This window comes from Brachionichthys hirsutus, chromosome 10, assembly GCF_040956055.1.
Source record: "Brachionichthys hirsutus isolate HB-005 chromosome 10, CSIRO-AGI_Bhir_v1, whole genome shotgun sequence".
Taxonomy (NCBI): Eukaryota; Metazoa; Chordata; class Actinopteri; order Lophiiformes; family Brachionichthyidae; genus Brachionichthys; species Brachionichthys hirsutus.
Genome location: NC_090906.1, coordinates 1,641,555 through 1,659,966, shown reverse-complemented (window position 1 = coordinate 1,659,966; position 18,412 = coordinate 1,641,555). Strand labels below are relative to the sequence as shown.

Below are 18,412 nucleotides of genomic sequence, written 5' to 3'. Positions count from 1 at the left end.
CTTGTAGATTAGAATCTGTACTTGTAGTCAAATAATGAAATTGTGGTTGCTTTCACACTGCCACTGTTTGTACTGTGACTTTGTCTTTACTCTTAAAGTAAAAAAAACAAAAAAAAAACTTCCTCCGGTAGAGGAAGTACAGCGTTGCACTCCAAGCTGCTCTGCAGGGGAAGCTCAGTTACTAAAAACACAAATTGGTTAAATATGTACCGCTGCGTGTAGATTTCATTGACTAAGTATGCGTTATAATACTTTAATCTTTTGTTCAGAATCAGCTACTTATAACCGGTAACTGATACGACTTATCCCCGCAGCGCCACAGCGCTTTAACACAGTCAAGCGCTGAGCGTAGAGTGGATTGTTCCACTGTGCGAAACTGGACGATCATTGGATAAATGTTAGCCTTTGTCCCGCCCTTCAGCGTCTCTGGGGTATGATGCTCTGTCTGCGGCGGAATCCAATGTTGATTGACAGTGAAATAAGTGAATCAGCGATCCTGAAGCATAAAACACCCAAGCAAATTTTTCATTCCGTTCTTCTGAACTGACCCGGAGACTTTACCGATCCCCAGCGACGTTGTCTTTGCTGCAAATATGATAAAATAGTCAAAATTTGCAAGTGAAATTGTGTAAACCAAGCAAGCAAATGAAGCATAACTTTACCCAGCTGATTCAGCAATTTACAAAGGTAAGCACCACTTCTAGAACCATCATAGATCTAATCCTGGCATCGGACAAATCTAGAACAAAAACAGTGGTGTCATCAAGTGCAATTTAAGTGATCACAACATGATCTTCTGCACTCGTAAAATTCATAGACCTGCAGCTCATTGTCACACCACAATCAACTGCAGAACCATGAAGCATTACTCCCCAGAAGCTCTACCAACAGTACTGGAGGAAACTGATTTTAAATCTGCATTTCTGTCTGTAATCGATAAGATAGCACCCGTAACAGCTGTTCGGGTCAGAGCCCGTACAGAACCTTGGATGAAGGGGGAAATATTGAATGCCATCAAGCTCAGAAACAAATATTACTGTAGAAGCCAAATGCATGATGGAATGCGTTTCCAGTGTTGTGCATGGTGTGGCGCTGTGGCCAGAAAGCGATATATAAGGCAGGGCCAATCAGGCGGTACACAGGTGTTGACCCGGAAGGGCATACAGGTTTTGACCGCTGTGGCGGGATTGGTTTGCCCAGATGCGCATGTTTTATTGATTATACTTTTGTTGTGTTTTGTAATAAATGAGGATCATTTTACCTTCTTAAACCGCTTCTGGACTCTCCCTGTTTGGACACGGAGAGACGAAACACGACTTAGCCGCTGGAGTGCGTCTAACCGAGCACTGCCGGCAACACCACAATAGCCCAGCATTGGGCTGGCTATTATAATTACTCTGAGTACAGAAAAAACAACAATGAGGAACTACTTGAAAAAAGCAGAAAACTCCACAATGTGGTGAACAAAATGATAAAAAAAATGCCAAAGAGAATTTCTTAAATGAGAACATTGAGGCAAACAAAAGCAACCCACAAAAACTGTGGGAGGCCCGAAAACAATTAGGCTGCAGCAATAGACTCCAAACAAAAACCAGTAATATCTGCATTAACTCAAGTGGTTCGCTCCAGACCAACAGGTTGGTGGTAGCTAATTGTTTTAACAGCTTTTTCACCACTATTGCCCCCTGTTGGTCAGCAAACTCCCCCCGCATTCAGGTCTGTACGGTTCTGACCACATCCAAACTCACTATGAGAAGCTAGGTGCTAAAAGGACACTTTCTCTTTCACACCTGTAAATACTGTTGATTTACAGTACAGTACACTAAAAAAACTAATTGCCCTTCAACCTAACAAGGCCACAGGTCTTGACAACATCCCAACCGGTTCCTCAGAGACGCAGCTGTCTCTATCGCTCCCGTAGTAACCCATCTGATAAATTTATCCATCAATCAGTGCCACGTCCCACAGGAATTCAAGACAGCGCGGGTTATCCCATCCATTTCCAACCGCTTATTCCATCATCGGGTCGCGGGCCAAGCTAGAGCCAATCCCAGCAGTCAATGGGCGAGAGGCGGGGGACTCCCTGGACAAGCCGCCAGTCCATCGCAGGGCAACACAGAGACAGACAATCAGCCACACACACACTCACACCTACGGGCAATTCAGTGTCACCAATCAGCCTAGGCTGCATGTTTTTGGCGGTGGGAGGAAGCCGGAGAACCTGGAGAGAACCCACGCAGACACGGGGAGAACACGCAAAATCCACACAGAACGGCCACAAGTCGGAGACGAACCTGCGACCATCTTGCTATGAGGCAACAGTGCTTACCACCGCACCACCGGGCCGCCCGCGGGTTATCCCTCTATATAAAAAAGGAAACAAATTAGAACCTGGCAACTACCGCCCTGTCTCCATCCTTTGCTCCATCTCAAAGGTTATGGAGAGAATAATCCAGGATCAAATCAACAGCTACCTCGCCGAGCATAGACTGCTCTTTGAATTCCAATCGGGCTTCAGAACAGTGATGGGCAGTCAGGGGAGGCAAGTGAGGCACAGCCTCACCTGTCATCATATAAAATCATATAAAAATCATGTATTTGTATTATTAAAAATAATATAAAAATCATATAATATATAATATAACATCAGTGATATTATATTATATATTTTATCATTTTTTTCATTTTTAATAATACAATTAGTGCGTCACGTATTCTTGTGCTCAGCGGCATTAAAATACTGCAGAATGAGGCCATGTGTAATACTGTCTCCAGCCGATAGGAGACCAGTGAGTGATTCAGCGCACTCATCAGCTAATCCGCTCGTTCTAGACGGGCTTGTAAACACGGAAGCGCTGGCTGTCTGCATGTCTGGACGTCAAGCAAGAACCCGTGTTTTCTGCTTTTCTTGCCTTCTTTTCTAAACTTCTGAAGATGTCTGGACTCGGATGGGATATTGCGACATGAAGAATTTACCGAGAAGTCTCCAAACACGAGCAGCGACCGCGCGTATTCAAAGTCAAATTGCGCTAGAAACTTTTGAGACGTCCCGGATAGACCTGGCTTTGGACGGACAGCGGAGACTTAACATCAGCGTACACAAAGCTAAGGAAAAGGAGAACCGAGAGATGTTATTATATTTATATATTATATTGCACTGTTGCTGCTTCTGGCCGTTTCTGGGACCGATTCGAGCAGAACCGCGGCGGACTGGGCCTGACAGAGAGTCCATTAGATGGGAACGAGTGTTCTGTAACGTTCTGGAGAACATAAGCTGTCAAATGAAGCCCAGCTTTTCCTCCATCGCTGACATATCTCTGCCGTTCCGTTCCGTTCCGCTCTCTCCCCCTCTCTCTCTCTTGGCGCACGCCCCAGCTGGACACAGACACACACACACCCCCTCATCCACACACATCAGTTAAACTTTAACTGATCAACACGCATCCACACACATTCAACGCTGCACGCACAGTGATACGCAGAGTTGAATAATTTCATGTCATATAATTTCATTAAATCTCTTGTAAATACGCAGATTATGTGTGGTCTCCCCTTTTTGTCATAAACTGATGAGCCAGGTTTGTGACAATATGTAAAAAATTCTGGTACGACTTTTTAAACAAAACACGTTAAATGTTGACAATCAAATGATGAATAAACTGTATGTTCATTTATTTGTAAATCTGACTGTGCCTCACCAGACACGAACCTCACCGCACGTCACTGCTTCAGAACATCCCACTCCACTGACACATGCCTCATATATCTGACCGACTACGTCAAGCGTGACGTTTACTCGGGCAAATACTGCGGCATGGTCATGCTGGACCTCCAGAAGGCCTTTGACACCGTCAACCATTTGATTCTATTGAATAAACTAAGGGTGATTGGTTTTGATAGCACATCAGTAAACTGGATGAAATCGTACTGTTAGGGTTTTCCTCAACCCTCCCCGGTTCTTCTTCTCCGTGTGGGTGCGTGGTCAATAAAGAGGATTTGGGTCATGATTAAGATATTTATATAACATGCAGATCAATACAAGTTGGTTCAGATATCAGCGCTGAGGTTCGATCCTGCTCCGTGTGTGAGTCTCAGGTCCGAACAAAGGGCCGCCCTCTGCGTCCGCGTCTTTCAATGTCCATGAGTCCGGCCCCCTCCAGGTGGGGGTCCCGCCCCAGCCAATCTAAGCCCATGTTTATCTGTGTTGTGTGACATCACTGTTGTGATGCGTTCAATTGAAATCAGTCATTACAATAACAAACTAAATGTGGTGCGTTCCTAGTGGTGCCGGCATGTAATTACTTTGTGGAATCCCATCTAAATACGGAAATTCCCTACACTGCCAAAATGCATTTGGCCCAGTTGACCACAAATTGTTATTGTATAAATATAAGTCGTATAATATTTGAGGACTGACCAACGATTAGTTACGAGGCTATTTAGTAGACAGACATCAGTATGTGCAAATTAACAATGTTCATTCTAACATTTTGAATGAAACACATGGGGTGCCACAGGGCTTATTTCTTGGACCCGGGCTGGTTATTTTTTACATAAATAATTTAGGTTCAAGCTCGAAAGTGTATTCTTATCACGGGCCAATGCAGGTAATATCCCAAAAGCACGACAGTAGCAGGGAAATCCAGAAACAGAGCTTTATTGTTCGTTACCGGCGAGTCAGTCCAAACCAGCAGACAAATCCAGATATGGGCAGGCAATGAGGCAGAGGTCACAAACCGGGTAATCCAAATAGACAGGCAGATAGATCCAAAGGTGCAGGCAAAGAGATTGAATCCAGGAGTCACAGGACAGCAATTTGGAACGCTTAAAGGCAGGAAACATCTCTAACAATCTGGCAAAGGTGTGGTGTCCGAGTTGGGTATATGTGGAGTCAGGGCTGATGAGTGATGAGCTGCAGGTGAACATAGGAAAACAGGTGACCGGAATCGGATTATTGCAGACGGATCTGAGAAGACAGGGGAAGTTAGTGTGGAAAGGACACAGGCCCGCCTCAAGCTGTGATAATACTGTTTGCTGATGATACAACAATATTCCGTAGTGGAGAAGATGTAGGACAAGTTCTACATGCTGTAGAGAAAGACCTGCAAAAAATTAAGAAAGGCTGGATATAAATAAACTGCATAATATTTGGAAACCGATCTCCAAACTTATATAGAAAGATAAAAAAGAAAAGAAAAAAGAAAGAGAGTCTATTTTTAAATGATGTGGAAATTGAAACAGTGCTTGACAATACATTTGTAGTGTTAATAAAATATGTTGAATATTTTAAAATAATCGTGAATTAAGAAATTAAAAGGTGTCAGGCAAATTAGGAGGAAACTATGTGAACATTGTTTCAGCATTTTGCTGCTTAAATTTATTTTCCAGACCATTTTATGCAAAATCCGGGGTGCAGGTATCGCCGGAGCCTATCCCAACAGTCTATGGGCGAGAAGCATGGTACACACATAGACAATGACTCGAACACACACTCACCCACGGACAATTTAGTGATGAATATATATATATGTATATATATATATATATGATGAATATATTTATTAGATAGAATGTTAGGGTACAAGCACAGTCACACAGTAGCATGTATTACAGTACAAATACAGTCAGACATCCTGTCTAAGAGGAGCATTTCAAAAAAGCCCTTGCGGTCTTGTTTCCGTTGAAAGTCCTTAGTACATAAATCATCGACATTTAACAATACCAATAAAACTACTATTAAATTAGTGTAACCAATTCACCTAAGCAGCATGGTTTTGGTGGTGAGAAGATGCTGGAGAACCTGAAGAACACACGCAGACACGGAGAAAACATAAACTGGATTTGAACCTGTGAACTTCTTGCTGTGAGGCAAGGCAACAGTGCTACCCACTGTGCCACCGTGCTGCACCCAGCGCATTATTAACAATGCATTCAGGTGAGAAGAGGACACACAGGAGGATTCTGTGGGGTAACGATTATGTTCAAAATTTCCATGACTCTGTTGTGGAAATAAGGACATATTCCACAGAGATCTCACTTTGAAATCACAGTCAAACTTTCAGTCCCATGTTGGTTTGTACCGCAGAGGGCGGTGATGTTGACTGTGGGGACGGATCAGAGTGACTGATGGACATTCTAAAGACAAAATGAAGTCATTAAAAGTGAACACACTCTCCTCAACAAGTCAGACCATCATTGTTCTGTGGAGGAGACAGAACAGGATGCTCTGGTCTCTTCAGAAGAGTGTTTATCATGTTGTGATCATTAGAACTCACCTTTAATTCTCATCTCTCTATATTTATGTGATGAAATGTTGAATTGCTCTGAGACGTCTCTTCATTCAGTAGCTGCTGCATGTTTTACTGCAGGCTGAACTGTTGTTTCCTTCACTTTGATGCATTTAACTCAGAGATCTAAAGTGATGATCATACCTGATGTCTGAAACATTTCCTGTCTGACTTGTTATCGACAGAAAGGTTCTGCTTTTCATGGAGAACATCACAAGGCTGACTCCTCTCAAACAGCCTATTGTGTTTGAGCTGGAGGGATTCGACGTTCCACCAGGATACGGATCTCTGTTCTTTATCCTGGCTCTGTTTGACTTCATTGTAGTGCTGCTGGGGAATGGTGTGGTGGCATTGGTCATCATCATGGACAAGAAACTCCACAGGCCCATGTTTGTAATGATCTGTCACCTGGTGGCCTGTGATCTACTTGGGGGCACAGCTGTGCTGCCTCGCCTCATGATGCACTTCCTGACGGGGCAGAAAAAGATTGCCTACGCCCCAGCCCTCGCCCAGGCCTTCTCTGTTCACACATACGGTGCTGCAGTCCAGACGATCCAGGGTGTGATGGCCTATGACAGGTATGGAAACACATCAACGCATCTAGAAAATGAGTTTTACATTCATGTAATTCATCTGATGTCACGAATGATGACAGACTGACTCAGAAATATATATTCATCCCGTTTTAACAGAATGCAATTACCGGAGCTTTCAGCTGTTTGCTGTCATGTGATGTCAAGGATTTGTTTCTGGGCCTTGAAACGGGACGTTGGAAGAATATTTTTCTCTTTGTGCTCTATTTGGTCATTTTGAGTCGGCGAGGAGGATAGAGAAGATACTGATTCATATCTATGGTTAAAAATGCATTAAACCTGCTACAATTTTTCATTCGCCACGGTTTGCAAATCTGAACATGGAAAGCCTAGAAATATAAAATCCCCTTCCATCAGCCTGCCCTTTGTCTTTCATTGATTTTACAGCCAGCAACTTTGTGTTTTGAATACATTTGGAAACACAGAGCTGAGCACATGCAAAATACATGCCTGACAGAGAAAACTAATGACGGTTTTCATGCAGGGTGTATCCTGCCTCTTAACCGTAGTCAGCTGGAATAGGCTCCAGCAGACCCGTGACTCAGAAGGTGGATAAGAGGCTAAAGATGGATGGTTTCTTTGTCTTTCTTTCTCTCTGCAGGTATGTTGCTGTGTGTGAACCACTCAGGTATTCCACCATCATGACATCAGCTCGGCTGCACACCTCCTGCGCCCTGGCCTGGATCGTCGCTCTGGTGTTGATTGGCGTGCTCTTTGCCTTCCACATAAACGTCCCGCTGTGTGGAACTATCATCAAAGACATCTACTGCAGTAACCGTGCAATCCTGATGCTGGCCTGCAGTCCCACCCCCATAAGTAATATCTATGGTCAGTGCATTTGTTTAGAATTAAGCTGCAGACATGAAGTTTGTTGTTTAATACCTTCTAATATCAGTAAATATTCTACCAATTAACTTTCTGATCTTTTCAGCAATCACTGACCTCTTCCTGTGAAATAAGCAGGACAGAATGACGTGAAGGTTTACATGAAAACTCGCTGAATGGATAATTGTCATCTTTTTAATGTTCTTCTAGGGCTGACGATGACTTGGTGTTTGAGTACCAGCGTCTTCCTGATCATTGCTTTTTCATACTTCAGAATTCTTCATGCTTCTGGAAAACAAAGCAGAATTGACAGCAACATCTGCAACCGCATCAACAGTAAGGCCTTTAGGACGTGTGTACCACACATTGTTGCCTATGTGCTCTACCAAATAGCAACAGTCACCATCATTGTGAGTATAAGGTTCCCTTTACTCTCCCAAAATATCAAGAAGTTCTTCAGCATCCTGTTCATCATCCTTCCACCAGCCATCAACCCGATCATCTATGGACTGGTCAGCAAAGAGCTACGCACTAGCATCGTTAAGAATTTTAGGAAACAAGTCAAAATAAGAGTTTTTTCCTTGTCATGATTCTGATCATACATCTCTATCAATGAGTAAGGTTCATGTGCTGCTTGTTTGTAGTCCACTTTAATTCTAAAAGATGCTTAATGTCATGTTGGCTTTTACATTCCTAAGCAAAATTGCTGTCTTTTTACTATCCCCATATGTGGATGTGCAGAAACAAATGAAAATTCTGTAGTATGCATGTCAAACAATTTCATTTTTCGGATAGCAAAAAATATTTTGCAATCAAAGGCATGAACTGTATAATCTTTATTGTGGAAAATATTTGTTGTATTAAACAGCCTCTTGGTCTTTATTGTTCTCCTCTAAATTTGCAACCAATTTTCCATCATGATCTTTATGACAACTGTAAATTGTTGTTGATAGATTTTTCCTTAACTCTCACCGGTTCTTTTTATCCGATTCAGAGTTGTGTAATCAATGAAGAGAATATTTGTAAAGTTTAAACATATAATCAAACAATTCAGGAGGAATTGGTGAGGAAATTTCAGCACTGAGGTGGTATACAAGTCCTTTCTGAGTTGTCATGGCCACAAATCAAAACCGAGGATGCCATGGCTCTGCAGGAATATAGTCACTTCCTCCGCAGCTGCTGCAACACTATGGAAAATGTGCAGTATCTATATGACCTGGACACACCATCTAATATGCAGAACATTATAAAGGCATTACGGCATCTTTCCCTTAGTGACACAATGCAGACATCTACCACCATATTGAAAAAGGAAATCTCCATTTTCCTCAGTGCATCAGTCAGTTCCTCATCAGGAGCCTCATAGGAGAACTGTCTCTTCTGCTTAAGAACAGCTTCAACATTCATCTCCTCACACATTTCTTTGGCAGATGCTTGTGCAGAAGCAAATCCAGTGTCTCTGTGGTTGGTAAGAGAGGCTTCAGTTTTCTTCAGGAGATCAATTGCAACATCCATCTGCATTGTCTCAGACTGCAATAACTTGTTGACATGCTGAATTTCTGTCAGGATGTCATCCCGTATCACAGTACAGACAGAGAAACGGTATGATGCAACCTCTTCAGCTAAAGACTGTGCCTCAATTTTTATCACCAGATCTGTGGTGTGGTCTCTCACTTCCAAAAGTGCATCTCTGACTTTTGCAGCCTGGTATCTCACAGCCTGTACACTGTTGATCCGACTTTCCCACCTAGTATCTGACCAGGATTTCAGTGTTGTGTGGACATGTGTTTTTAAGATGGACCATCTCTGAGTGGAGGCAGAAAATAGTGTGAAAAGCTTCTGCAGGTAGCCAAAGTAACCACTGGCACCTGCAGAGCTTTTTGCCGCATCAGCTACCACCAGATTTACTGTGTGCACTGCGTGGCACAAATAAAGCTCTTGGATTTATTTCAATAAGTCTGGCTTGGGCTCCCTTCCTCTTCCCTTTCATATTTGCACCATTATCATAAGACTGCCCTCTACAGTATTCAAAGGAGATGTTGAGCTCTTTCAAATTATAACTATTATTAGTTTATTATTTTCACATGCGGTATATATATAAATATATAAAAAAAACAAATTCAAGGCTTGGAGTGGCGCCCCCTCCAGCCGGTGGCGCCCTAGGCGACCGCCTATGTCGCCTATGCCTAGAGCCGGCTCTGCTACTGACGCAACCTCTCTCATAAAACGTGAAAGCAATAGAGCTTACGCCATGTCAGCTGCATGGGGTTATAATTACCCCTTTTTGCCGGGAGAGGGGGGCGTTTGACCTCAACCACACTTGACACTTTCTATATCATGCATCAAGTTTTTAATTGTGACAAAACCAGACTTTTTTTTGGAAGTCAATGTTCAGCAAAACTTACATAACCCAAGATGTAAGTTAATGGCTGGCCACAAACCAACGAAGGAGCGGCTAATACTCTTATCGTTTAAATGGGACAAATTGTTCTCAACCCAAAACGTTTGGCAACCAAAACAGAGTCAAAGAACGGATTAAATCCGTAAACTGAGGTTCCACTGTAGTTGTTTTTAGTTGCTGGTCTGTCCTAAAAAGATGGTGACAAGGTGCAGTGTATTCAGGTAGGAAGAGGATATAAACACAACCAGGAGGATTCTTTGGAGTAACTGTTGTGTTCAGAAGTCAAGCTCTGTTGTGGAAATAAGGACATATTCCACAGAGATCTCACTTTGAAATCACAGTCAAACTTTCAGTCCCATGTTGGTTTGTACCGCAGAGGGCGGTGATGTTGACTGTGGGGATGGATCAGAGTGACTGATGGGCACTCTAAAGACAAAATGAAGTCATTAAAAGTGAACACACTCTCCTCAACAAGTCAGACCATCATTGTTCTGTGGAGGAGACAGAACAGGATGCTCTGGTCTCTTCAGAAGAGTCTTTATCATGTTGTGATCATTAGAACTCACCTTTAATTCTCATCTCTCTATATTTATGTAATGAAATGTTGAATTGCTCTGAGACGTCTCTTCATTCAGTAGCTGCTGCATGTTTTACTGCAGGCTGAACTGTTGTTTCCTTCACTTTGATGCATTTAACTCATTAGAGATCTAAAGTGATGATCATACCTGATGTCTGAAACATTTCCTGTCTGACTTGTTATCGACAGAAAGGTTCTGCTTTTCATGGAGAACATCACAAGGCTGACTCCTCTCAAACAGCCTATTGTGTTTGAGCTGGAGGGATTCGACGTTCCACCAGGATACGGATCTCTGTTCTTCATCCTGGCTCTGTTTAACTTCATTGTAGTGCTGCTGGGGAATGGTGTGGTGGCATTGGTCATCATCATGGACAAGAAACTCCACAGACCCATGTTTGTAATGATCTGTCACCTGGTGGCCTGTGATCTACTTGGGGGCACAGCTGTGCTGCCTCGCCTCATGATGCACTTCCTGATGGGGCAGAAAAAGATCGCCTACGCCCCAGCCCTCGCCCAGGCCTTCTCTGTTCACACATACGGTGCTGCAATGCAGACGATCCAGGGTGTGATGGCCTATGACAGGTATGGAAACACATCAACGCATCTAGAAAATTAGTTTTACATTCGTGCAAAATTATTCTTTCCTCACAATTTACAAACCATGCGTTAACAGGAGTTTTAATTTGTTTGCTGGGTCTTGAAATGAATGACAGAAGAAAATTTGTTGACTGTCATTGCACTCGGCCGCTTTTGAAGTTGAATCTAGGATACAAAAAGTACTTACATTTTTACATTATTTGCATTTATTTTTTAATTGCTTTTGATCCTTGATTTTGTGAAGCCAAATGTGCACATAAAAAACAATAAAATAAAAGGAAAACATTATCTACTAACATGGGAGCTCATTTCATTTAAAAATCTTCGATTTGTCTGGCCATCTATTGTCATTGATTATACAGCCAATAGCCGCATGATGAATAATAAAAGAGCTGAGGTCAAACAAAAAAACATGCTGATATGTTCTTTTGTCTTTCTTTCTCTCTCTGCAGGTATGTTGCTGTGTGTGAACCACTCAGGTATTCCTCCATCATGACATCAGCTCGGCTGCACACCTCCTGCGCCCTGGCCTGGATCGTCGCTCTGGTGTTGATTGGCGTGCTCTTTGCCTTCCACATAAACGTCCCGCTGTGTGGAACTACCATCAAACACATCTACTGCAGTAACCGTCCGATCCTGAGACTGGCCTGCAGTCCCACCCCCATAAGTAATATCTATGGTCAGTGCATTTGTTTAGAATTAAGCTGCAGACATGAAGTTTGTTGTTTAATATCATCTAACATCAGCAAATATTCTTTCAATTAAAATTCTGATCATTACAGCAATCTGTGACTTCTACCAGTGTACTTCCAGAGATGGAATGTTTTCATGAAACATTACTGAAAAGATAACTGATTCTTTTTTTTTAATGCTTTTCTAGGTATGACGATGAGTTGGTGTTTGAGTACCAGTGTCTTCCTGATCGTTGCTTTTTCATACATCAGAATCCTTCATACTTCGGTAAAACAAAGCAGAGTCAACAGCAGCATCAACGGCAGCGTCAACAATAAGGCCTTTAGGACGTGTGCACCACAGGTTGCTGTTTACGTGATCTACCAAGTAGCAGCACTGGTCATGGTTTTGAGTCATAGGTTCCCTTCACTCTCCCAAAACATCAAGAAATTCCTCAGCATTATGTTCTTCATCGTTCCATCAACCATCAACCCTATGATATATGGACTGGTCAGCAAAGAGCTGCGCACTAGCATCGTCCAGCAATTTAGGAAAAAAAACAGCCATAAAAAATGACTTGTCATCATCGTTGCATTTCTGATCACTTATAGAAAACATGTGTCGCTAACAAAATGTTATTTAGAGTTTCTATTAAACTATTGTTAGATGTGAAGTGGAAAATATTCTGTTTTTCCTGCTTTTTTATTTATAAAACAAATTACTGTTGCTCCACCACCAATTACAGGCACTCCATGCTTCACATTTGATCAACATGCTGCAGCTTTACTGGTTACAGTTTTGTTTTATTTTGTAGTTCACAAAGGAATTATGTAAGTTCTATTTGCCATGTAACTTTCAACATTTGCCCACATTTATTTGACCCCCCCACCCCCCTCCTTGTCATGTTTGTGCTTTTTTCCTTGTGTGATTTCTTGCTTCCATGCCCTGCCTCGATGTGTTGCATGATTTCCTGTGTTCTGTGTCTGACCTCTTTCCCTCTCGTTGCCACACCTGCTCTGTCTGTCACACCTGCTCCTCATTCCCTTCGTCACCGTGCCTGATATTTGACCTCGCCTTTTGCCTAACGAGTTGAATACCTTTGCCAGTGCGGGCTATTTTCTGTGTACCGAACTCTTTTATGGATTAAACCATTCTGTTGCTCTACTGTCAGTCTGTGCTTCTGCATTATGAATCCATATCATCCTGTTCAGCATTCTTGACACTCCTATAGGTGTATATAGGTCCTGTTTGCAAAACGCTGTTTTCGCTTAATATTTTAAAAGAAATCTGCATTCACGGGACACTGTGAAGAAACAAGAATGATCTGGAACAGTGGTATGTAATTTAGGGCTGTAGTTGTTGCACGAGAACGCAGTAATGATTCAGAAAATCTGCTCTGGAGTGTGATGAAACTCTACATTCTGCAATATAAATAAAAATGGACTGTCTTTAAAAAAGTGTTCTGTCCATATTTGTGATAAATCTTTGAACCATGACAATACTGACACACGGACAGATAATCATTACTTAGAGCTTGAAACCTTCCGTCTGGTTGATATAGAATGAATTATGGCATATATGTCAAACTCAAGGCCCGGGGGCCAATGTGGCCCGCCACGTCATTTTTTGTGGCCCGCAAGAGCTTTGTGCAGACATTTGTTTTTGTAAAATGCTGAAAAGAAAAAGTGAATCAGAGTTGAAGTGTATTTGTAACTGATTTCTTATCTGTAAATTGGGTTTGAATGTTAAAATTAAATATTTGTTGCTGACTCCGCTCTGGATCCGACCGAGATGATATTCAGTTATGAGATCGAGGCACCCACCCTTCATAACTGCGTTAAATTCCCTAAATATCGATCAATAATCAATGGAGATATTGAAGAACAAATTACAGACAGACGCCGGCGATTACATAACCTCGGCGGATATTTTTTACAGCAGTAAGGTATCGATATATTTTTAGAACTATGCAATTGCATATGTAATATTTATAATTTAAGTATGTAGTAGTAAATACAGTTATTTAACTGGCCCTTTGAGGGCAACCATAATGCTGATGTGGCCCTCGGAGAAAATGAGTTTGACACCCCTGATTTATGGTGTATGATAATTCTAGAAGTATATATCGTGATAGGATTCATCTTTCAATGTCAATCATCTTTACAGTTTTGTAAAAGTAGCAGAGTGTTAGAGTTCCTCCAAACCATCTTCCGGTTCTTTAATCACCTTCGTAGGTGTGTAGTCAATGAAGAGAATATAGGTAACGTTTAAACATTTATATAAACAACAGATCAGTTCAATTGGTTCAGGAATCAGCTCTGAGGTTCGAGCATGGTTCTTGTGAAAGCTCCATGCGGCGAACGAAACATCGTCCTTCTCGTTTCTTTGTCCATCAACAAGTCCATCCCCTGAAGTTGGGGCTTCGTCCCATCTAATCTTAAACCCCTGTTGATCAGTATCATATGTGTTGTCACTAATGAGACGTTCGTGAACATCTGTATAGTAATACAAAAATAAATGTTGTGCCTTCCTAGTGTAGTGTCAGCATGTGATCATTTTGTGGATTTCCATCTAATATGGAAATTCCCTACAAGAGTAATGGAAGAAAAAATCGGCTTGTATCGAAATATCGACAGAAACGCTGGTTTGCATTTTACGCATGAAAGCCTTCATCAGCATTTTACATGACATGTTGGCAATTAGTCACGTGATCAAATGGACCGCCAAGTGCTCACATGAATATTGATGCCGCGACAGGTCTTACAATTCAGGTTGTCAGTGCACACGGGCAAAACACATTTTGTTTCGATTTAATGTGTGACTCAGTTTATATGTTGATCTCATATAATTATATACTTTTATTCTTCCACTTTAATGGCTTTTATAATTTCCTTTTTTGCCTCTGCACTGAGAATTTAAATATTGAGTTGCTCTCAGATGGAGGTGTGGTGAGGTCTTTGTAATGTAACTCCGTCATTAAGGTCTGACATAACATACTCTGAACAGCAATACAGAATCAGAAAAATACGCACCACTTGGCTTGCATTAATTGACTTTGTAGAAAAAAATGAATTACAATGCACTTTTTTTTGACTGCCAAAAAGCATTTGGCCCAGTTGACCACAAATTGTTATTGTATAAATATAAGTCGTATAATATTTGAGGACTGACCAACGATTAGTTACGAGGCTATTTAGTAGACAGACATCAGTATGTGCAAATTAACAATGTCCATTCTAACATTTTGGATGAAACACATGGACCCGGGCTGGTTATTTTTTACATAAATAATTTAGGTTCAATCTCGAAAGTGTATTCTTATCACGGGCCAATGCAGGTAATATCCCAAAAGCACGACAGTAGCAGGGAAATCCAGAAACAGAGCTTTATTGTTCGTTACCGGGGAGTCAGTCCAAACCAGCAGACAAATCCAGATATGGGCAGGCAATGAGGCAGAGGTCACAAACCGGGTAATCCAAATAGACAGGCAGATAGATCCAAAGGTGCAGGCAAAGAGATTGAATCCAGGAGTCACGGGAGAGCAATTTGGAACACTTAAAGGCAGGAAACATCTCTAACAATCTGGCAAAGGTGTGGTGTCTGAATTGGGTATATGTGGAGTCAGGGCTGATGAGTGATGAGCTGCAGGTGAACATAGGAAAACAGGTGACCGGAATCAGATTATTGCAGACGGATCTGAGAAGACAGGGGAAGTTAGTGTGGAAAGGACACATTTATTTCCAACCTTTCTTCATTTTTTGCAGGTCTTTCTCTACAGCATGTAGAACTATCATCAGCAAACAGTATTATCAAGCTGTGATAATACTGTTTGCTGATGATGCAACAATATTCCGTAGTGGAGAAGATGTAGGACAAGTTCTACATGCTGTAGGGAAAGACCTGCAAAAAATGAAGAAAGGCTGGATATAAATAAACTGCATAATATTTGGAAACCGATCTCCAAACTTACATAGAAAGATAAAAAAGAAAAGAAAAAAGAAAGATAGTCTATTTTTAAATGATGTGAAAATTGAAACAGTGCTTGACAATACATTTGTAGTGGTAATAAAATATGTTGAATATTTTAAAATAATCGTGAATTAAGAAATTAAAACGTGTCAGGCAAATTAGGAGGAAACTATGTGAACATTGTTTCAACATTTTGCTGCTCAAATTTATTTTCCAGACCATTTTATGCAAAATCCGGGGCGCAGGTATTGCCGGAGCCTATCCCAACAGTCTATGGGCGAGAAGCATGGTACACACATAGACAATGACTCAAACACACACTCACACCCACGGACAATTTAGTGCAACCAATTCACCTAAGCAGCATGGTTTTGGTGGTGAGAAGATGCTGGAGAACCTGAAGAACACACGCAGCCACAGCGAGAACATACAAACTGGATTTGAACCTGTGAACTTCTTGCTGTGAGGCAAGGCAACAGTGCTACCCACTGTGCCACCGTGCTGCACCCAGTGCATTATTAACAATGAATTCAGGTGAGAAGAGGACACACAGGAGGATTCTGTGGGGTAACGATTATGTTCAAAAGTTCCATGACTCTGTTGTGGAAATAAGGACATATTCCACAGAGATCTCACTTTGAAATCACAGTCAAACTTTCAGTCCCATGTTGGTTTGTACCGCAGAGGGTGGTGATGTTGACTGTGGGGACGGATCAGAGTGACAGATGGACACTCTAAAGACAAAATGAAGTCATTAAAAGTGAACACACTCTCCTCAACAAGTCAGAGCATCATTGTTCTGTGGAGGAGACAGAACAGGATGCTCTGGTCTCTTCAGAAGAGTGTTTATCATGTTGTGATCATTAGAACTCACCTTTAATTCTCATCTCTCTATATTTATGTAATGAAATGTTGAATTGCTCTGAGACGTCTCTTCATTCGCATGTTTTACTGCAGGCTGAACTGTTGTTTCCTTCACTTTGATGCATTTAACTCATTAGAGATCTAAAGTGATGATCATACCTGATGTCTGAAACATTTCCTGTCTGACTTGTTATTGACAGAAAGGTTCTGCTTTTCATGGAGAACATCACAAGGCTGACTCCTCTCAAACAGCCTATTGTTTTTGAGCTGGAGGGATTCGACGTTCCACCAGGATACGGATCACTGTTCTTTATCCTGGCTCTGTTTAACTTCATTGTAGTGCTGCTGGGGAATGGTGTGGTGGCATTGGTCATCATCATGGACAAGAAACTCCACAGGCCCATGTTTGTAATGATCTGTCATCTGGTGGCCTGTGATCTACTTGGGGGCACAGCTGTGCTGCCTCGCCTCATGATGCACTTCCTGACGGGGCAGAAAAAGATCGCCTACGCCTCAGCCCTCGCCCAGGCCTTCTCTGTTCACACATACGGTGCTGCAGTCCAGACGATCCAGGGTGTGATGGCCTATGACAGGTATGGAAACACATCCTCATTTTGTCCACTTAATGTCAGGATTGGTGGCAGATTGCCCTGGAGACCCAGACTCATTACAGGAGATTTCAGCTGCTTGCAGTTAAACAGTATTTTATTATTAAAATGAGTTACATTAGATTATTTACTGTATTTCACAGGTTTTCCCTGACCGCTAATCTGTGTCTAACGCACTTTCTAACGCATAAAAGATAGCCGAGGTCCTGCAAAATACATGTTTGTCGGGAAAACAATAATGATGGTTTCTTTGTCTTTCTTTCTCTCTGCAGGTATGTTGCTGTGTGTGAACCACTCAGGTATTCCTCCATCATGACATCAGCTCGGCTGCACACCTCCTGCACCCTGGCCTGGATCGTCTCTCTGGTGTTGAATGGCGTGCTCTTTGCCTTCCACATTAACGTCCCGCTGTGTGGAACTATCATCAAACACATCTACTGCAGTAACCGTCCGATCCTGAGGCTGGCCTGCAGTCCCACCCCCATAAGTAATATCTATGGTCAGTGCATTTGTTTAGAATTAAGCTGCAGACATGAAGTTTGTTGCTTATCATCTATTATCATCATTGATTTCTTCGTGATAATTATACAGGGTAGAATGAGGTGGAAGGTTTACACGAATTAAATTGTGATTTCTTTTTTGTATAATTTAATGTTCTTCTAGGCCTGGTGATGACGTGGATTTGTAGTACCAGTGTCTTCCTGATCATTGCTTTTTCATACTTCAAAATCCTTCATGCTTCTGTGAAACAACGCAGAGGTGACAGCAACATCAACAATAAGGCCTTTAGGACGTGTGCACCACAGGTTGCTGTTTATGTGATCAACCAAGTAACAACTCTGGTCATGGTTTTGAGTCATAGGTTCCCTTCACTCTCCCAAAATATCAAGAAATTCCTCAGCATCCTGTTCATCATTGTTCCACCAGCCATCAACCCAATCATCTATGGACTGGTCAGCAAAGAGCTCCGCACTAGCATCGTTAAGAATTTTATCAAACAATGCAGCCATAAAAAATGA

The 18,412-nt window shown here is 41.9% G+C and overlaps 3 protein-coding genes across 3 annotated transcripts; all 3 read left to right on the top strand.

The window, feature by feature from the left end:
• Positions 1-6,461: 6,461 nt before the first annotated feature.
• Positions 6,462-8,295, top strand: LOC137900168 (olfactory receptor 2K2-like; the record flags this gene model as incomplete). Its single annotated transcript, XM_068744230.1, has 3 exons — positions 6,462-6,865; positions 7,482-7,708; positions 7,916-8,295. Coding segments are annotated over 3 exons (1,011 nt in total), but the record flags the coding sequence as incomplete, so codon positions are not given.
• A 2,566-nt stretch (positions 8,296-10,861) lies between these two features.
• Positions 10,862-12,528, top strand: LOC137900167 (olfactory receptor 2K2-like; the record flags this gene model as incomplete). The annotated part of the gene is made up of 3 exons (XM_068744229.1): positions 10,862-11,265; positions 11,733-11,959; positions 12,161-12,528. Coding segments are annotated over 3 exons (999 nt in total), but the record flags the coding sequence as incomplete, so codon positions are not given.
• Positions 12,529-16,977: 4,449 nt separating this feature from the next.
• LOC137900166 (olfactory receptor 2K2-like) lies at positions 16,978-18,412 on the top strand (the record flags this gene model as incomplete). The annotated part of the gene is made up of 3 exons (XM_068744228.1): positions 16,978-17,378; positions 17,666-17,892; positions 18,057-18,412. Coding segments are annotated over 3 exons (984 nt in total), but the record flags the coding sequence as incomplete, so codon positions are not given.